At 37.1% G+C, this 14,320-nt stretch overlaps 1 protein-coding gene and 1 long non-coding RNA gene across 2 annotated transcripts; both read left to right on the top strand.

The window, feature by feature from the left end:
* The first annotated feature begins 1,479 nt into the window (after positions 1-1,479).
* On the top strand, positions 1,480-2,405 carry LOC123745971 (uncharacterized). Its single transcript, XR_006771434.2, has 2 exons — positions 1,480-2,023; positions 2,279-2,405. It is a non-coding gene; the product is annotated as an uncharacterized lncRNA (long non-coding RNA).
* Positions 2,406-8,675: 6,270 nt separating this feature from the next.
* LOC123745904 (collagen alpha-1(I) chain-like) lies at positions 8,676-9,985 on the top strand. Its single transcript, XM_069314210.1, has one exon. The coding sequence runs from the start codon at positions 8,697-8,699 to the stop codon at positions 9,396-9,398; it is 702 nt and encodes a 233-aa protein (XP_069170311.1). The 5' UTR covers positions 8,676-8,696; the 3' UTR covers positions 9,399-9,985.
* The last annotated feature ends 4,335 nt before the right edge of the window (positions 9,986-14,320 follow it).

The raw sequence follows: 14,320 nt of genomic DNA, 5'->3' as shown, positions 1-14,320 counted from the left end.
CCCGTAGCAAAGCCTAAAGTTACCCGTGAGCGAGCACCAATTTGCACACCGCAACCTAATGTACTCACCTAGTTGTTTTTGCGGGGATTGAGCTCTGGCTCTTTGGTCCCGCCTCTCAACTGTCAATCAACTGGTGTATAGATTCCTGAGCCTATTGGGCTCTATCATATCTACATTTGAAACTGTGTATGGAGTCTGCCTCCACCACAACACTACTTAATGCATTCCATTTGTTAACTACCCTGACACTGAAAAAATTCTTTTTAATGTCTCTGTGGCTCATCTGGGTACTAAGTTTCCACCTGTGTCCCCTTGTTCGTGTTCCACCCGCGCTAATGTGTATACTCGTTCTGTTTGATAACATCAATTTTCATGTTACGTCGCTCGTTTTGGTATCAAATTGTTCGCAATATAAAGGCGCGTATTTTAAAACTAGTCTCATAGTAATAGAACAATAACTGGAATTTTAACAAATATTTTAATTTTGGACGCTCATCATCACATAATTATTTATATCTTTCCAGTGTTCTGACATAAATTTTCGCGTTACATCTTTCATTTTGGTATCAAATTGTTTGCAATTTAAAGGCGCGCATTTTAAAACTAGTCCCATAATAATAGCACAATAAATAGAATTTTAACAAATATTTTAAAATGTTAAAATTTGACCCAAAAACGTATTTATAATCTTTCAAGTGTTCTGACATCAAGTTTCCTGTTACATCTTTCATTTTAGTATCAAATTGTGCGCACTCTAAAGGCGCTCATTTTGAAACTATCCTAAAGTCGATCAGATTAAAAATGAATTTTATACAAATATTTTTGTTCTGGACGCAAGTCCTGTCCAAAGCTAGGACTCAAGAGAAAAAAAGTGGACGCAAGTCATGTCCAAAGAGTTAATAACGAGACATATTCTGCTGAATCTCCTTGTAAAGTCTTAAATGTATTTTTGCAATAATGATAATGCAAACTATATTACACAAGATTCATTTAAACTATTGTGATTATTAGAATCAGCTCTTGTTCCGTTCGTGCCACATGGTATGCGAGCGTGTGTAATACTGGAGTCCTGTTGCAGCTTAGTTTGAAAGGTCATTACAGCAACCACTCATCAAAAAATTGTATTAAGTCTAAGGATACTATAAACGGAATGTACAAAATATTGACGGATGTACCCAAAAATGGTTGTTTTGTAGCACTGGAATACTAAAAAAGCATAAGCAAATGATGTTAACCATAAACTTTACCGGGCTTGGATATATATATAAACAATCCTTTGTTTAATATTTGCAATCTTGGGTCTAATTAAATATACTGTATATATGTACTATAACAGGGCCAGCAATAGTTAAATTAGATTGTTGCCTTCTTTCACGTGTTCTATTCAAAATTAACACCACAAACAGTGGCCCTTTTTTTCAACAACCCATATTGCGTATTTCCATCCAATTTGGGTTGGATGGAAGTAACTACTTTCAAGCTACTAATACTGCTTTTGGAAGACAGGTTGAACGACACCTAGATTTAAATAACTTAAAGTGGCCCATTATTAATTTGAGAATGTTCCGTCCTCCTTCAATTCAGTACAGCACCTCATATATGTACAAAAACATTTTGAAAGCATGTCTGAAATTCAAAAGAAATTACTCCTAGTTTACTACTATTCCACTCATTTGTTATGAGTTGAGTGACAACACATTAAAATTGTGGGTCGTTTCGTATTCCGTTTAGATGTTGTTTTAGATTCAGCTACTTGGAAAAAAAGTTCCAAGAAGCAAAATGTTCCAAGTAGTACTTGGAACAAAAGTTCCAAGTAGCACGGGCTATGGCACGTAGTGGACGTTTTGTTTGGAGCTGAGGAAACACCTGGAGGATCGAACAGCGCATGCGTCGTTCGTGTTCAAAGATCTCTATAATATACAATCAACGCAACTCACTCGACACCTTATTCAGGAAGATGGTGGCGCTGAGAGCGTTGCTGCTGGTGCTGCTGCTGGTAATGGCAGCAGTGACACATGTGCAGGTAAGTCTACACAACTTGTAAGCACAGGAAAACTTTTACAAGTTCAGCTCCTTGTTGTTTTATTAAATATATATTATAAAGTTTTGAGGGTGCCACATCTGGTGCAATTGTAGGGACCCACACAATTGTAGCCTCAGAAAATAATATATATATATATATATATATATATATATATATATATATATATATATATATATATATATATATATATATATATATATATATAGAGCATAAATTTAACAAATAATTGTGCAGGGCGGCAAGAGAGACTGTGAGGCGGCTGGCGGGAGCTGTGTTCCCGCCAAAACCTGTGACGTCACCCCTTCTGAACATGGCTGCCAGGAGCAAGATGCAGTCTGCTGCATTAATACTCCAACACAAGGTGAGGCTTGAACATCCTCCCTTCAAGTTCATTTTAGTATGTCTGAACATGTTGGCGTTTTATGTTAAAATGTCTGCAGTGATCTGTATCACAGTAGTTTGTGCAATCAGCTCAAAACCTCAACTGTAAAAACCTAGGCAACCCACCTAGCCTATCGAAGCCTAATACTCATAAGTTACAGTAAGTCAGTATTACGGTAATATTAATTTCTTAAAACACAGCAATTTTTATTTTAGGATCGATAGCGTCAAAACTGTATATGTTCATGAAGAGGACACGCGGGCGCTCGGCACACATACTGCACAACCCGTTAGCTCATATCTACTTTTGATGTTGAGGGTGATTTGACTTCTACATCATCAACAACTTGATTTCCATTTCCTACTACTCTTATGCTAAATTATGTCACTTGCCCTTTTAACCCCAGTAAATTTCCGGAAACGTTTTGTCTTTACCATCACCGCTCACTTATCTCCTTTTAGCATGGTTAGGCCTAGCGCTTCCAACCTTTCTTCCTACTCCATACCATAAAATTCTTGGTTAGGAGCCGATGGAAGCCTCTGTACCCTTTCAAGTTCCCGTTTTTGGAGGTAAATGTTGGTACTCCACGACGGGGGTCGATGTTCTACGTGTGATCACACGTATAGAGATCTGAATGCCTCTTTAATGAATTTCCCGAATTCAAATGTTTATTCGTTTAATGTATGTTACTGACGTTATTATATTTACAAACAGCTCGGGGATACAGCTAGGTGTTACATCAACTTCTAGAACATTTTCTCTAGTTGTTTCAGGGAGGTGATTCCGTTTCACTGTGTACATTAACATGTATTGATTTCCAGTACCCCTTGGAAAGAACAATTCTGCAATCTGACTAGGTCTCCTTTAGTTTTCTACACTCTTTCTGTCCAGACAATTATTATTATTTTGAAACTTCTGCAAAAATTTTCATGTAGGACTCTACCTATGTTTGGACTTGAATATTAATTACGAAGTGTAATTGTCAAACCAGTTCTAGGACCTATCTGACTTGTCAGCTCGGTCCTAGCCTAGGACTGACTACGCTAATCCAACTTCTCGTTTCAAACACTGACACACTACTTCCTCTTTGTTACATACACTCTCACCCAGTTCAACGATCATCCGTCACTCCTGTCTGTTTCTCAAATGTGTGGTGGTAGCATCCAGAATTGCTTCAGAGGCTACTTGGCAGTCTAGGAATATGAAGTGCCTGTGTGGAGGAAGGGTGGGAGAGCGGGTGGAGTGTATTAATAATTCCTCATATTTCTACAGAGAACACTGAACAAAAGAAACGCAGAACCTCCGAAAACAAAAAGCCTAAAGAGATAAGGAAGCAAGACAAGATAAATAAGAACAAGATAATTAAGAAACCATATAAGCTGAAGAAGCACAAAAAGAACATGAACAAAATAAGAGCTGGTATCGCAGACAATGATGCTGTAGAGCACAGAGGGAGATATGGAGGAGGAGGCAACACTTGCGAGGAGACGGGCGGACGGTGTCACCCCAAGAATTACAAGTGTAAGACGAGTAAAGCCAAGGGATGCGCAAGAGGAGAAAAATGCTGTGAGTTGTTCGTCATGTACCTAGTAGCCAGAACGCACTTCTCCGCCTACTATGCAAAGCCTGCTGTGCCTAATAGGCAGTCATTTTCTTTATTTTCAAAAAATATTTCAAATTAGTTTATTTGAATTATTATTATATTATATTAGAACATATATTATTGACTTAGATATTTTAGTTTAGGTTACGTTAAGATAGGTTAGGTTAGGTTAGGTTAGGTATCGTTAGTTAGGTTCGGTCATAATATCTATGTTAGTTTTAACTCAAATTAAAAAAAATTAACTCATACATAATAAAATAGATAGCTTTATCATTTCATAAGAAAACAATTAAAAAATATATTCAGGAAAACTTGGCTTTTTAGGCAAATTTGGCCATGCATAGTAGGCTGAGAAGTGCGTTCTGGCTACTAGGTACATTATATATATATATATATATATATATATATATATATATATATATATATATATATATATTATATATATATATATATATATATAGTCTTTGAGTACTCTTTATTTTCTTCTTTGAGGCTATGGGTCCCTACACTTGCACCAGAGGTGATACCCTTCTAGGTTATATATATATATATATATATATATATATATATATATATATATATATATATATATATATATATATATATATTATATATATATATATAACTAATAATATTGAAGACTGTGAATGACATTGGAAAGAGATCACATTCAGTAAGATTTATGGTTAATGATCTGTTCAGTCGACCTCGTGCCACATGTCTTCAGTGCATTTTATTCCCTGAAGATTATTAGCCACCTCTCTGACCAGATTCAAAGTGTTCAGGTTCATAAGAAGCAATCTGCTCTCTGCAGGTCTAACCTTTTTCATTACTATAGCATTATTTAAGATAATTTTAAAAGATACGTTGCCAACCACCCCAAAAATAATTGTAAGTCATAAAACCTGATCCAATGGACTTTGCTCCCCCCCCCCTCCATATATAATGGAAACATTTAAACGCCCAGATCTCTTGGAAAAATGCCCCCCCCCTTCCCCCTTATATAATTGCAACATTTAAAACACAGACCCGTTGAAGAAACTGACCCCTTCCCCCTCCCCCTATATAAATGACATTTAAACACACAGATCCGATGGATCCACCCCCACATATATAATTATAACATACAAACATCAATATATAGGTAGACCCCGTCAACATATAGGTAGACTCTAAATTATATATAGGTAGACCCCGTCTACCTATATATAATAATAAAAATTAACACATCCGTTGGACGGATGTGTTAATTCTGTACTTTAGGTAATTCGGTAATTTTCCCCCATCCCCATATATAACTCTAAAACAAACAAATCCGTTGGAACCCCTTCCTCCATATACAATTGTAAAATAAACAAACAAATTTGTTGGACCCTCCCTCCCCCCCATATATAACTAAAATAAACCCAAATCCGTTGCATTTGGGTTTAGAAACACAATTCCCCCCCCCCCTTATATAACTAAAACACAAATCTGGACCCCCCCCCTCCCCATATATAAATAATAAATAAATGTTTATTCAGGTAAGGTACATACATACAAGAGATTTTACAAAAATTGATAGATTTATAGATAAAGCTAGTGCATACAATGCCTTAAGCACTATTACGCAAAGCGTTTCGGGCAGTATAGTACTTATATTCTAGAATTTATATATAAGTATTTATATATAAATAAAAACACAAACTGGCCCCCCCCTCCCCCCATATATAATAGTAAAATAAAAAAATCCATTAGACTCCCCTCCTTATACTGTATATATAATTATAAAATTTATATCCTCTACTTCTCCATTGCCCGCAGAAATAACTTAACAATTTAAACACCGTAAAATATAGTCTGAGGACATTATATCAATAATGGTATTTTTTTAATGGATATTATTTTTATCATTATTTATGTTAAAATGTAATTAATGCATGTTTAATATAGAATTACCATTATCATTAATATAGAATTACCATTAATATAAAATTAATTATTTAATAAAGAATATATATATATATATATATATATAATATATATATATATATATATAATATATATATATATATATATATATATATATATATATATATATATATATATATATATATATATATATATATATATATATATATATATATATATATACTACAAACATTAAATGTTAACATAGTAATGCTGTAACTTACCTGTTTCCGACGTGGCCACCTCGCCTATACGGATAAAGTCGACATTAACAATAGGAAATTAATTTAGAAAAACACTTACCACTATTTTGCTTGCAAGAAGTGCGCGCGCCTCCCTCTTATGGCGCCCTCTCTTCAGCCACCTCATTTATCCTCCTCGAGCAGGCGCATCCGCAATCCTCCATCTTTTCTGGATATGTTGATTGTCTGATGGTGGTGTCAGGTACAGTTTCATGGCTGATCCGTCTACTATGGGCGTCAGATGACGGTAAATTTTGGTATGGACACACAAGCAACAAGACTGTCCCGGGGTCGGCGCGCGAGTGACGTCCCGCCGGGCGCCATGCCCTGCCCACACCTCCAGGGTTGCCGCTAGTTAAATTATTAATATCATGAATTTTCCGATAACAGCCTCCTATCTTTACAGGTAGTTACTGGGTAAATTCTTTCTTTATATTTATAATTGGTAAAGGCCATTCAAGACCGTAAACTTAATATACTTTTATTGAGTATGATTAGTTTCATACGATCGTAAACGGGTATGTTATAGTGTTTAATTCCCATTTTTATAGACACCATCTCACATAAATGTTGTCCAGCATGATGACACAGACAGGGCAGCTAAAACTACATGTGATAAGCCTGAAATTTAGCTGGATATGGGCATTCCAATCTCTGCTGCAAAGCCGCTGTATTTCAGGAAATTCGGGAAGACAAAAGAGCAGTTACTGACACTCAAAGGCCAGACAGCACAAGTATAAAGAGCTATGATATGTTTAGAACCGGTAATTATATGTACGGGCAGCATTAAACATCCACTAGACAGTGTAACATTGAAATTACCAGAATTAGGCTGGGATATCGATATCTATGGCAGGTGGCTGCAGGAACTGAATATCCTAATGGTGAACATTCCAATTGTAAATTATGTGAACATGAGCAAAGACATACTTTCCCACACTATATCTGTGATTGCCCTGTTATAAGTGATCTCAGACCAAATGGTATGAGGTACTTTGAGCTCTGTAACTACTTCATACACTCAGGAATATTGGAAGATGTATTCTTGTGCATTACCCAATGTGTGTAATCTATACTGTGTAATCTTCCATATAGAATAGGATAGCAACACATTGTTGTGTATATCTAAGCTTGTTAAAAAATAGAAATATAATATTTTGTAGTTTTGCCCCCATAATTTTAATTGCTAGACTATCGATGATATATTTTAATGTTTGATATTGGTTAATTTCAACCATAAAATATAGTTCAATAAATTGTCACTTATAAAAGTAAAGGAAATGTCGTCCTCCGGAATCGTAGCTCAAAACAATCGTACAAGACACGATAAATTGTTACACTTGTGGCAGTTCCATCACTGTGCGTGGTATGCTTACCAGTGACACATAGTCAACGAATATACACACGGTGTATTAAGCTTTCAGATGCATATACACCGAGAGTGTGCTGAAAGTATAAACTTTGGCCGCGATCATAATCATATTTTTAGTTGGCAAAGCAAAATTGTAATAAAACTTCAAGTACTGTACCGTAAAGTGACACCTGGGTGGAACTAAGATCAAATATAATAATAGGATACATATGATTTCTTTCTTAAAATCCTACTTCGCAAGCCAATATCCAATTATATTGTGCTTTCTTCCCTGTTTGAGTGATACATTGCATAGCCTAATAAAAGGTTTACAAAGAGCTTGTGTAGCCTCTCATAGCACCTTAGGCGATATTTCCCTGACCTTAAGGCATTTGCCACATCAAGTACTTTAAGATGCTTCCTCAATTCTTCCATTGTCATTTTTATGATTTCCAGTATCTCATGGAGGGGCCTTTTACGTTAGGCTTTAGTAGATACTTAGGGTGTCAAACTTGCAGTAGACTCTCAAGGACTTCTCTGATCCCGCTAATCTCAATGTTGCCATCTCCACCCTTCTTTTGATTGGCAAATTGATCAGATGCTGACATTTTCATTCTAGTATGGCTATGCTTACACTTAGGCTGAAAGCTTATTCTGAAGACATTCTCAAACTGTGCCTCTGTCTCCCTTGTGCTTTGGTCTTACTGGTTTCTTGCTCTCTTGAACTCATTACAGTTCATGTCTATACATCGCCATATTGATATCAGTTATACATCAATACACTTTGATATTGATGTCAAGTCTGACAACATGTACTTACATTTATATACTTACATTCCGGCATCTGCCGAAACGCTTTGCGTAATAGTGGCTTTAGGCATTGTATGTACTAGCTCTATCTATAAATCTATAAATTTTTGTAAAATCTCTTGTATGTATGTACCTTACCTGAATAAACATTTATTTATTATTATTTATTTATATATAGAGGACCATAAATAACATAGCCACGAAAATAATTAACAAAATGATTTCACGATATGTTATGTACTATGCATTGAAAGAACGAGTTCACTGTTGCATATTATCTTGCAGGTGCAGGTTGTCCGGCACACCACGGTGGCATGGTGGGTCCCCCGGGTCCCCCAGGTCCTCCTGGTAAACCTGGATCTGATGGACACGTTGGTAAGCCAGGCCTTAACGGTCTTGCTGGTCCTGCAGGTTCTGTCGGTCCTACTGGCCCTTCCGGCATGCCAGGCCAAGATGGTCATCCCGGTCTAAATGGCGCCCAAGGCATGAAAGGCAATCCCGGTGATGAAGGCACTCCTGGTATTAAGGGTTTACCCGGAATGACAGGTGATCCTGGTGAGAAAGGTTCACCCGGATCTCCAGGTGTTAATGGCACTAACGGCATTGATGGAAAAGCAGGTCCTTCAGGTGCTGAAGGTCATCCAGGATCTCCAGGGCCTCCAGGTATTGCAGGTTCAATAGGACCAGCAGGATCTGCAGGACCCCCAGGTCCCTCAGGGCCTCCGGGACTTGCAGGATCAATGGGCCCTGAAGGACCTCAAGGACCAATGGGATCAAAAGGAAATCCTGGAAACCCTGGACCTCCAGGAGCTACTGGACCTTCAGGACCAACAGGAGCTAAAGGGGACACAGGAAACCAAGGACCTCCAGGATTTAACGGATCTCCAGGTCCACCAGGACCTCCAGGGTCTAATGGTTATCCAGGTAGTCCAGGACCCGAAGGAGCTACAGGCCCACCAGGTCCAACAGGACCTAAAGGAGAACCAGGAAAATATAAAAAGGAAAGTGAATGGTAAATAGTGGAAGTTGTCCTTCTTAGTCAGCAAATCAAAGTATCGCAGCTAAGGTGGCTGAACCGTTGGAAACTGTAATACCAACAGTCAGGTCTACTGAGAAGGTATATCGGTCAACAACCACACTCACGTCCACTGAGAAGGTATATGGATCAACAAATTGTTGTTGTTGTTAAAGATTCGCTACCTGGAACAAAGTTCCAAGTAGCACGGGCTATGGTGAGCCCGTAGTGCTATAAAATCAACAAAACATCGGTGCAGTAATATGTACATATACCCAAAAGCTCGTAACATATTTATACGTCACCTGTCATTCGACGAAACAATATAAAACATTTTCATTCGGATGAAACAATGTAGACCTCAACAAACCTGAACATGTGTGGAAGAAGCTCCTTCATCTCTCATACAAGCTACGGCCTCACATACTTCTCTATCTCTTCCAAGTTATTTTTAACATCAATATTTAAAATTTGCGCACTTTTATAATTATTGCTAAAACATTTTATCAGAATATAACCTGCACTGCAGATGGAAATTTTATTACCACATTTGCCTTCCAAGATTACAGATACTTATGTGCTACTGAGTCCTAGTAACCCACCAGCACTCCCAGGCTCGAGGTCAGTAATTATACGACATAATTTTCTACTTAGCAATTATCAAAAAACTTTTCTTGCCATTTCCAAACGCCTTGTAGGCACTAAGAAACTATTATTAAAACCTTCCTGTGAGCCTCAGAATTGAATTGTTAGAAATGAGTTCAGAGCCTGGTAGCCTAACCAGATCTGATAGTAAATTGAAGACTGCGGTGTCTGGTACACCCAGACCGGAAATCAATTAGAATCTAGTTAAATAATATATTTAATAATGTATCGAAAGCAATGTATCTGTAGTTATCACAAAATTACATAGATAGATGTTCCATACAGGGTTGCCAGATCTCAATTGCTGAAAGTAGCAAGCTGACGGTCTAAAAGTAGCGAATTTGTAATAAGAGTAAGCCCAATTTTTTTTTAGTGAATGATATATGGGTTTCAAAGTAATATATTTTGATATATAGAGTACACTACACGATGTTGTTTTATTAATATTATTTCTGCACATACACACAACAGAAGTTGATAAGGCAACAGAAGTTGATAATAAGTTAAGAATATGAATAAATAGATGGCACATTATCATATAATTAGCAAATGAATTCAAATAATATTTAATAATAATAATAATTAATTTTATTTACAAGTTACAATGGGTTGGTGATATTACATTAATGATATTTTTACATTCTTGCAAAGCCACTAACACGCATAGCGTTTCGGGCAGGTACTTAATCTAACATATACGGTAAGGTGAAAAAGCACATTGTGGTAAGGTTTATATCAACAATATAAATTGAAAGGGGTGATTATACTGGTAAAGATTAAGTACTTAATTAGTCTTTACTAATATTGGGGAAGTACAAGATTGTGTAAGTTTGAAGCACAAGGTAGGAAACTATGAGGATGAAATTAGGTACTTTTGGGTTTACTTTTGAACAAGGCAGAGGTTGGACAATTTTTTAATTCATCAGGGAGTGAGTTCCAAAGACTGGGCCCCTTTAATTTGCATGGAGTGTTTACACAGATTTAGCCTGACTCTGGGGATATCAAATAGATATTTATTTCTGGTGTGGTGCTCATGGGTTCTATTACACCTATCAAGAAAAAGTTTCAGATCAAGATTAGCATTTAGGAACAAGGGTTTTGTACATGTAGATAGCACACGAGAATGTGTAGAGTGAGTATATGTTTAGCATGTTGAGGGACTTGAACAGAGGGGCTGTGAGTTAGGTTTTTTAATTGCCTTATACAATTTAACGAATAAAAAGGTTTTCGTGCCTTAACATCTTTATATTATGATAATCACGACATATCTGCATTAAAATCAGTGTGCAATTCCGGTTTTGGCCTCCACCGCCTTCTCACTTGTTCCCTTGTAACTTGTAACTCACTTGTAACACTTGTACGCTGTGCTTCTATTTTAACCTGCTATGTTAAATGGGATTCTTGTATTGTGATTTGTGTATTTGTACTCACTGAATTTGTGCGCCCCTTGAGGGATTTGAAGTAGAAGGGGGGGGGGGGTAGAAATAGCCTCAGCTACTCTATCCCTTTGAGATGTATTTTGTTATTGTCTCAATAAACATACTTGAACTTGAAGTGGACTTTAATGTTTTTTTCGGCAGCTTTATTTCCTTAGTTTCCGAGCTGTTTTCTTTACCGTGTATGTTGTAATAAACTATTCCTATATTTACAGTTGTTTCTCCCTGTGAAGATTATTAAACAATGGTGATTATAAGTGGCGCGGAAGTTCAGCCTGGCCAGGGCCGCCAGCAGCCCTTGGGCCCGCCCCGGCAGCACCCAGTCTTTAATTTGGCACCTTTGTGGCACCTTTGTGGAACCTTGGTATAAGCCTAACATGTATATATACACTGCCTGCCTGTCCCCCTACACAATGATTTATTATTACCTATTATTTTATCATTTAATTTAAATATTAAATAAAATAATTTATTTAATTATTATAGTAAGTACTTAATAATTTAATAATAAGTAGTAAGTACATAAAAATGATTAAAAGTACAGTTTAGTCAAAGGAGATTCCTAGATTGGAATTCACTACCAAATTTCGATATATCCAAGTATTTTTAGTGTGAAATGCTGTTATTATATGCATAAATTGTTGTTTTAATAATATTACGCTTAACCACTTGGACTGGACGGTAGAGCGACGGTCTCGTTTCCTACAGGTCCGCGTTCAATCCCAGACCGCCCAAGAGGTTGGGCACCATTCCTTTCCCCCGTTTCCATCCCAAATCCGTATCCTGATCCCTTCCGAGTGCTATATAGTCTTGGCGCTTTCACTTGATAGTTCCCCAACCCCCCTGAATAATATTACGAGAGCAATATTTACGGGCTATTCATGCCCGTGCCACCTCTTGGGTGGCTTAATCTTCATCAATCGAGAGCAGTACGTCCTAACTAGACGTTATATGATGATATCCTGAACAGTTGATAAATAAAAGTAATTGCGGAACTCCAGTTATCTAATACTTATCATAAATGGTATAAAACCTTATCATAAGCCAAGGGATTTGTAGATCAGTGTTTAAAAGGGAATTCGGAAGTAATAATAATACAGCTGATGCCATCTGTCGGCAGTAGAGAACACTATTAACTGGCTGGTCAATAGTGGCCATAAGATACAGCTTACGCCATCTGTTGACATCAATTACACTTATAACAAATTACCCTACAAAATACAACTAGCGCCATCTCTTTTTTTTTCCAACGCACTATAAATAGCCAAACAGCAACCCATAAGGCGGGTTGTTGTGCTCGGGTAGGAGGTTCCAAGCTCCGCCCACAGATGGTATAGGGTGCATAATGTTGACATTCACACAACAGCCAATCACAGGAAGGGATCAGCTAAAGGCTCCATCCACTTAATAAATCATCTTTATTCAGCTCACCATCCTTGCTTATGACATTCTGCTTCAACTTTAATCTACCTAAAAAGTGAAATGTTAATTATTTAAAAGTATTAATATAGTGATAATTAAACACTGCAAGATGTAACGAGTGTTACAGAAACATGGGCTGGCTACCTAACTTGTGACGTCATCAGTGGGTGTTGCCTCACACAAATAATATCGGCGATACCATGCCTGATCCGCCCTCTTATTGGTCTACATTATTCAGTTAAATGGAAATTACTGTCTTGTATAAAACAGAAATTGTTGTTCTTTTGTACAACAACACCAAAGTTATTGATTAAAAGGACGTATTTCTTATTTTGCATTTTATTCATATAAGCGTTGGCAGTCCCCGCAACAGCCAATCACAGGAAAGTATTTGTTGGACGCTCTGCCTTCAACAACGTTGATTCCTAATGAACTCTAACAATAAATTCGTTTAATAAACGAGTATTTAGGGTCAAGCTACAGATGAACATTATAGGATAACGGTGTTTTAGCTTGCAGCTTCGTTAGACAGAATCCCTGGTCTTAATTTTAAAAATAAAGAACTAGAAAGCGTATTTCATTGCTAACTTTTCGAGAAATAAATCCAGTCTCATATTTGCGAACATTTATGCATTGATTTTTTTGGTTTAAGTTCTTATCATAATCCCTTTCGCAATCTCAACACCATCTGGCTCGTATCTTGTAACTATCTTCGTTACTTAGCCTCAAAACCTTACATTTGTCTTACATATCCTCAACAGTAGATAAAAAAAGTAATTGCAGAATTCTAGTTACCTAATACCAACATGGTATAAAACCTTATTATAAGCTCCCAGACGTATAGATCAGTGTTTAAAGTAATAATAATACATTATTATTAATGTAATAATATTGTTAAAATAATAATAATACAGCTGATGCCATCTGTCGGCAGAAGAGAACACTATCAACTTTTTTTTTTTCTTCTTTTTAGCAGGGATATTCCTGCGCGGGCCCTAAGCCTCTGGCTGGCCCACTAAGTGATGCTTGTGTCTGTTTTACTTGGGCGGAGGATGAGTATTTATGACTCGTATGGTCGCTTCAGTAAGATTTTGCCATATGTGTTTAACAACTTCCTCTGCTCTGTTGAATCGAAGTTGAAATCTTAATGGGTTTGTAACTGTGCACTGTGTTATATAATGTTCCAGTGGTCTGTCGGGCATTTCTCCACAGTGTTGACATTTCCTCTCATCTTCCGGAACCTGTAAGCCTATTTCCCATGCACACGGGTACCCAAGCCTGATGCGATGTAAGTGTTCTTCTGTTGTTCTACTGCCCCCTTTCATCAAACTAAGTGGTTCGTAGTTGGTTGAATTCTTGTACCAACCCGCAGATCCTGATGTTGCAACTGCTGTGGTTTGGTCACTGTACATCTTTCGCA

This window comes from Procambarus clarkii, chromosome 78, assembly GCF_040958095.1.
Source record: "Procambarus clarkii isolate CNS0578487 chromosome 78, FALCON_Pclarkii_2.0, whole genome shotgun sequence".
NCBI classification, from domain to species: domain Eukaryota; kingdom Metazoa; phylum Arthropoda; class Malacostraca; order Decapoda; family Cambaridae; genus Procambarus; species Procambarus clarkii.
This window is presented reverse-complemented; position numbering and strand designations above follow the sequence as displayed.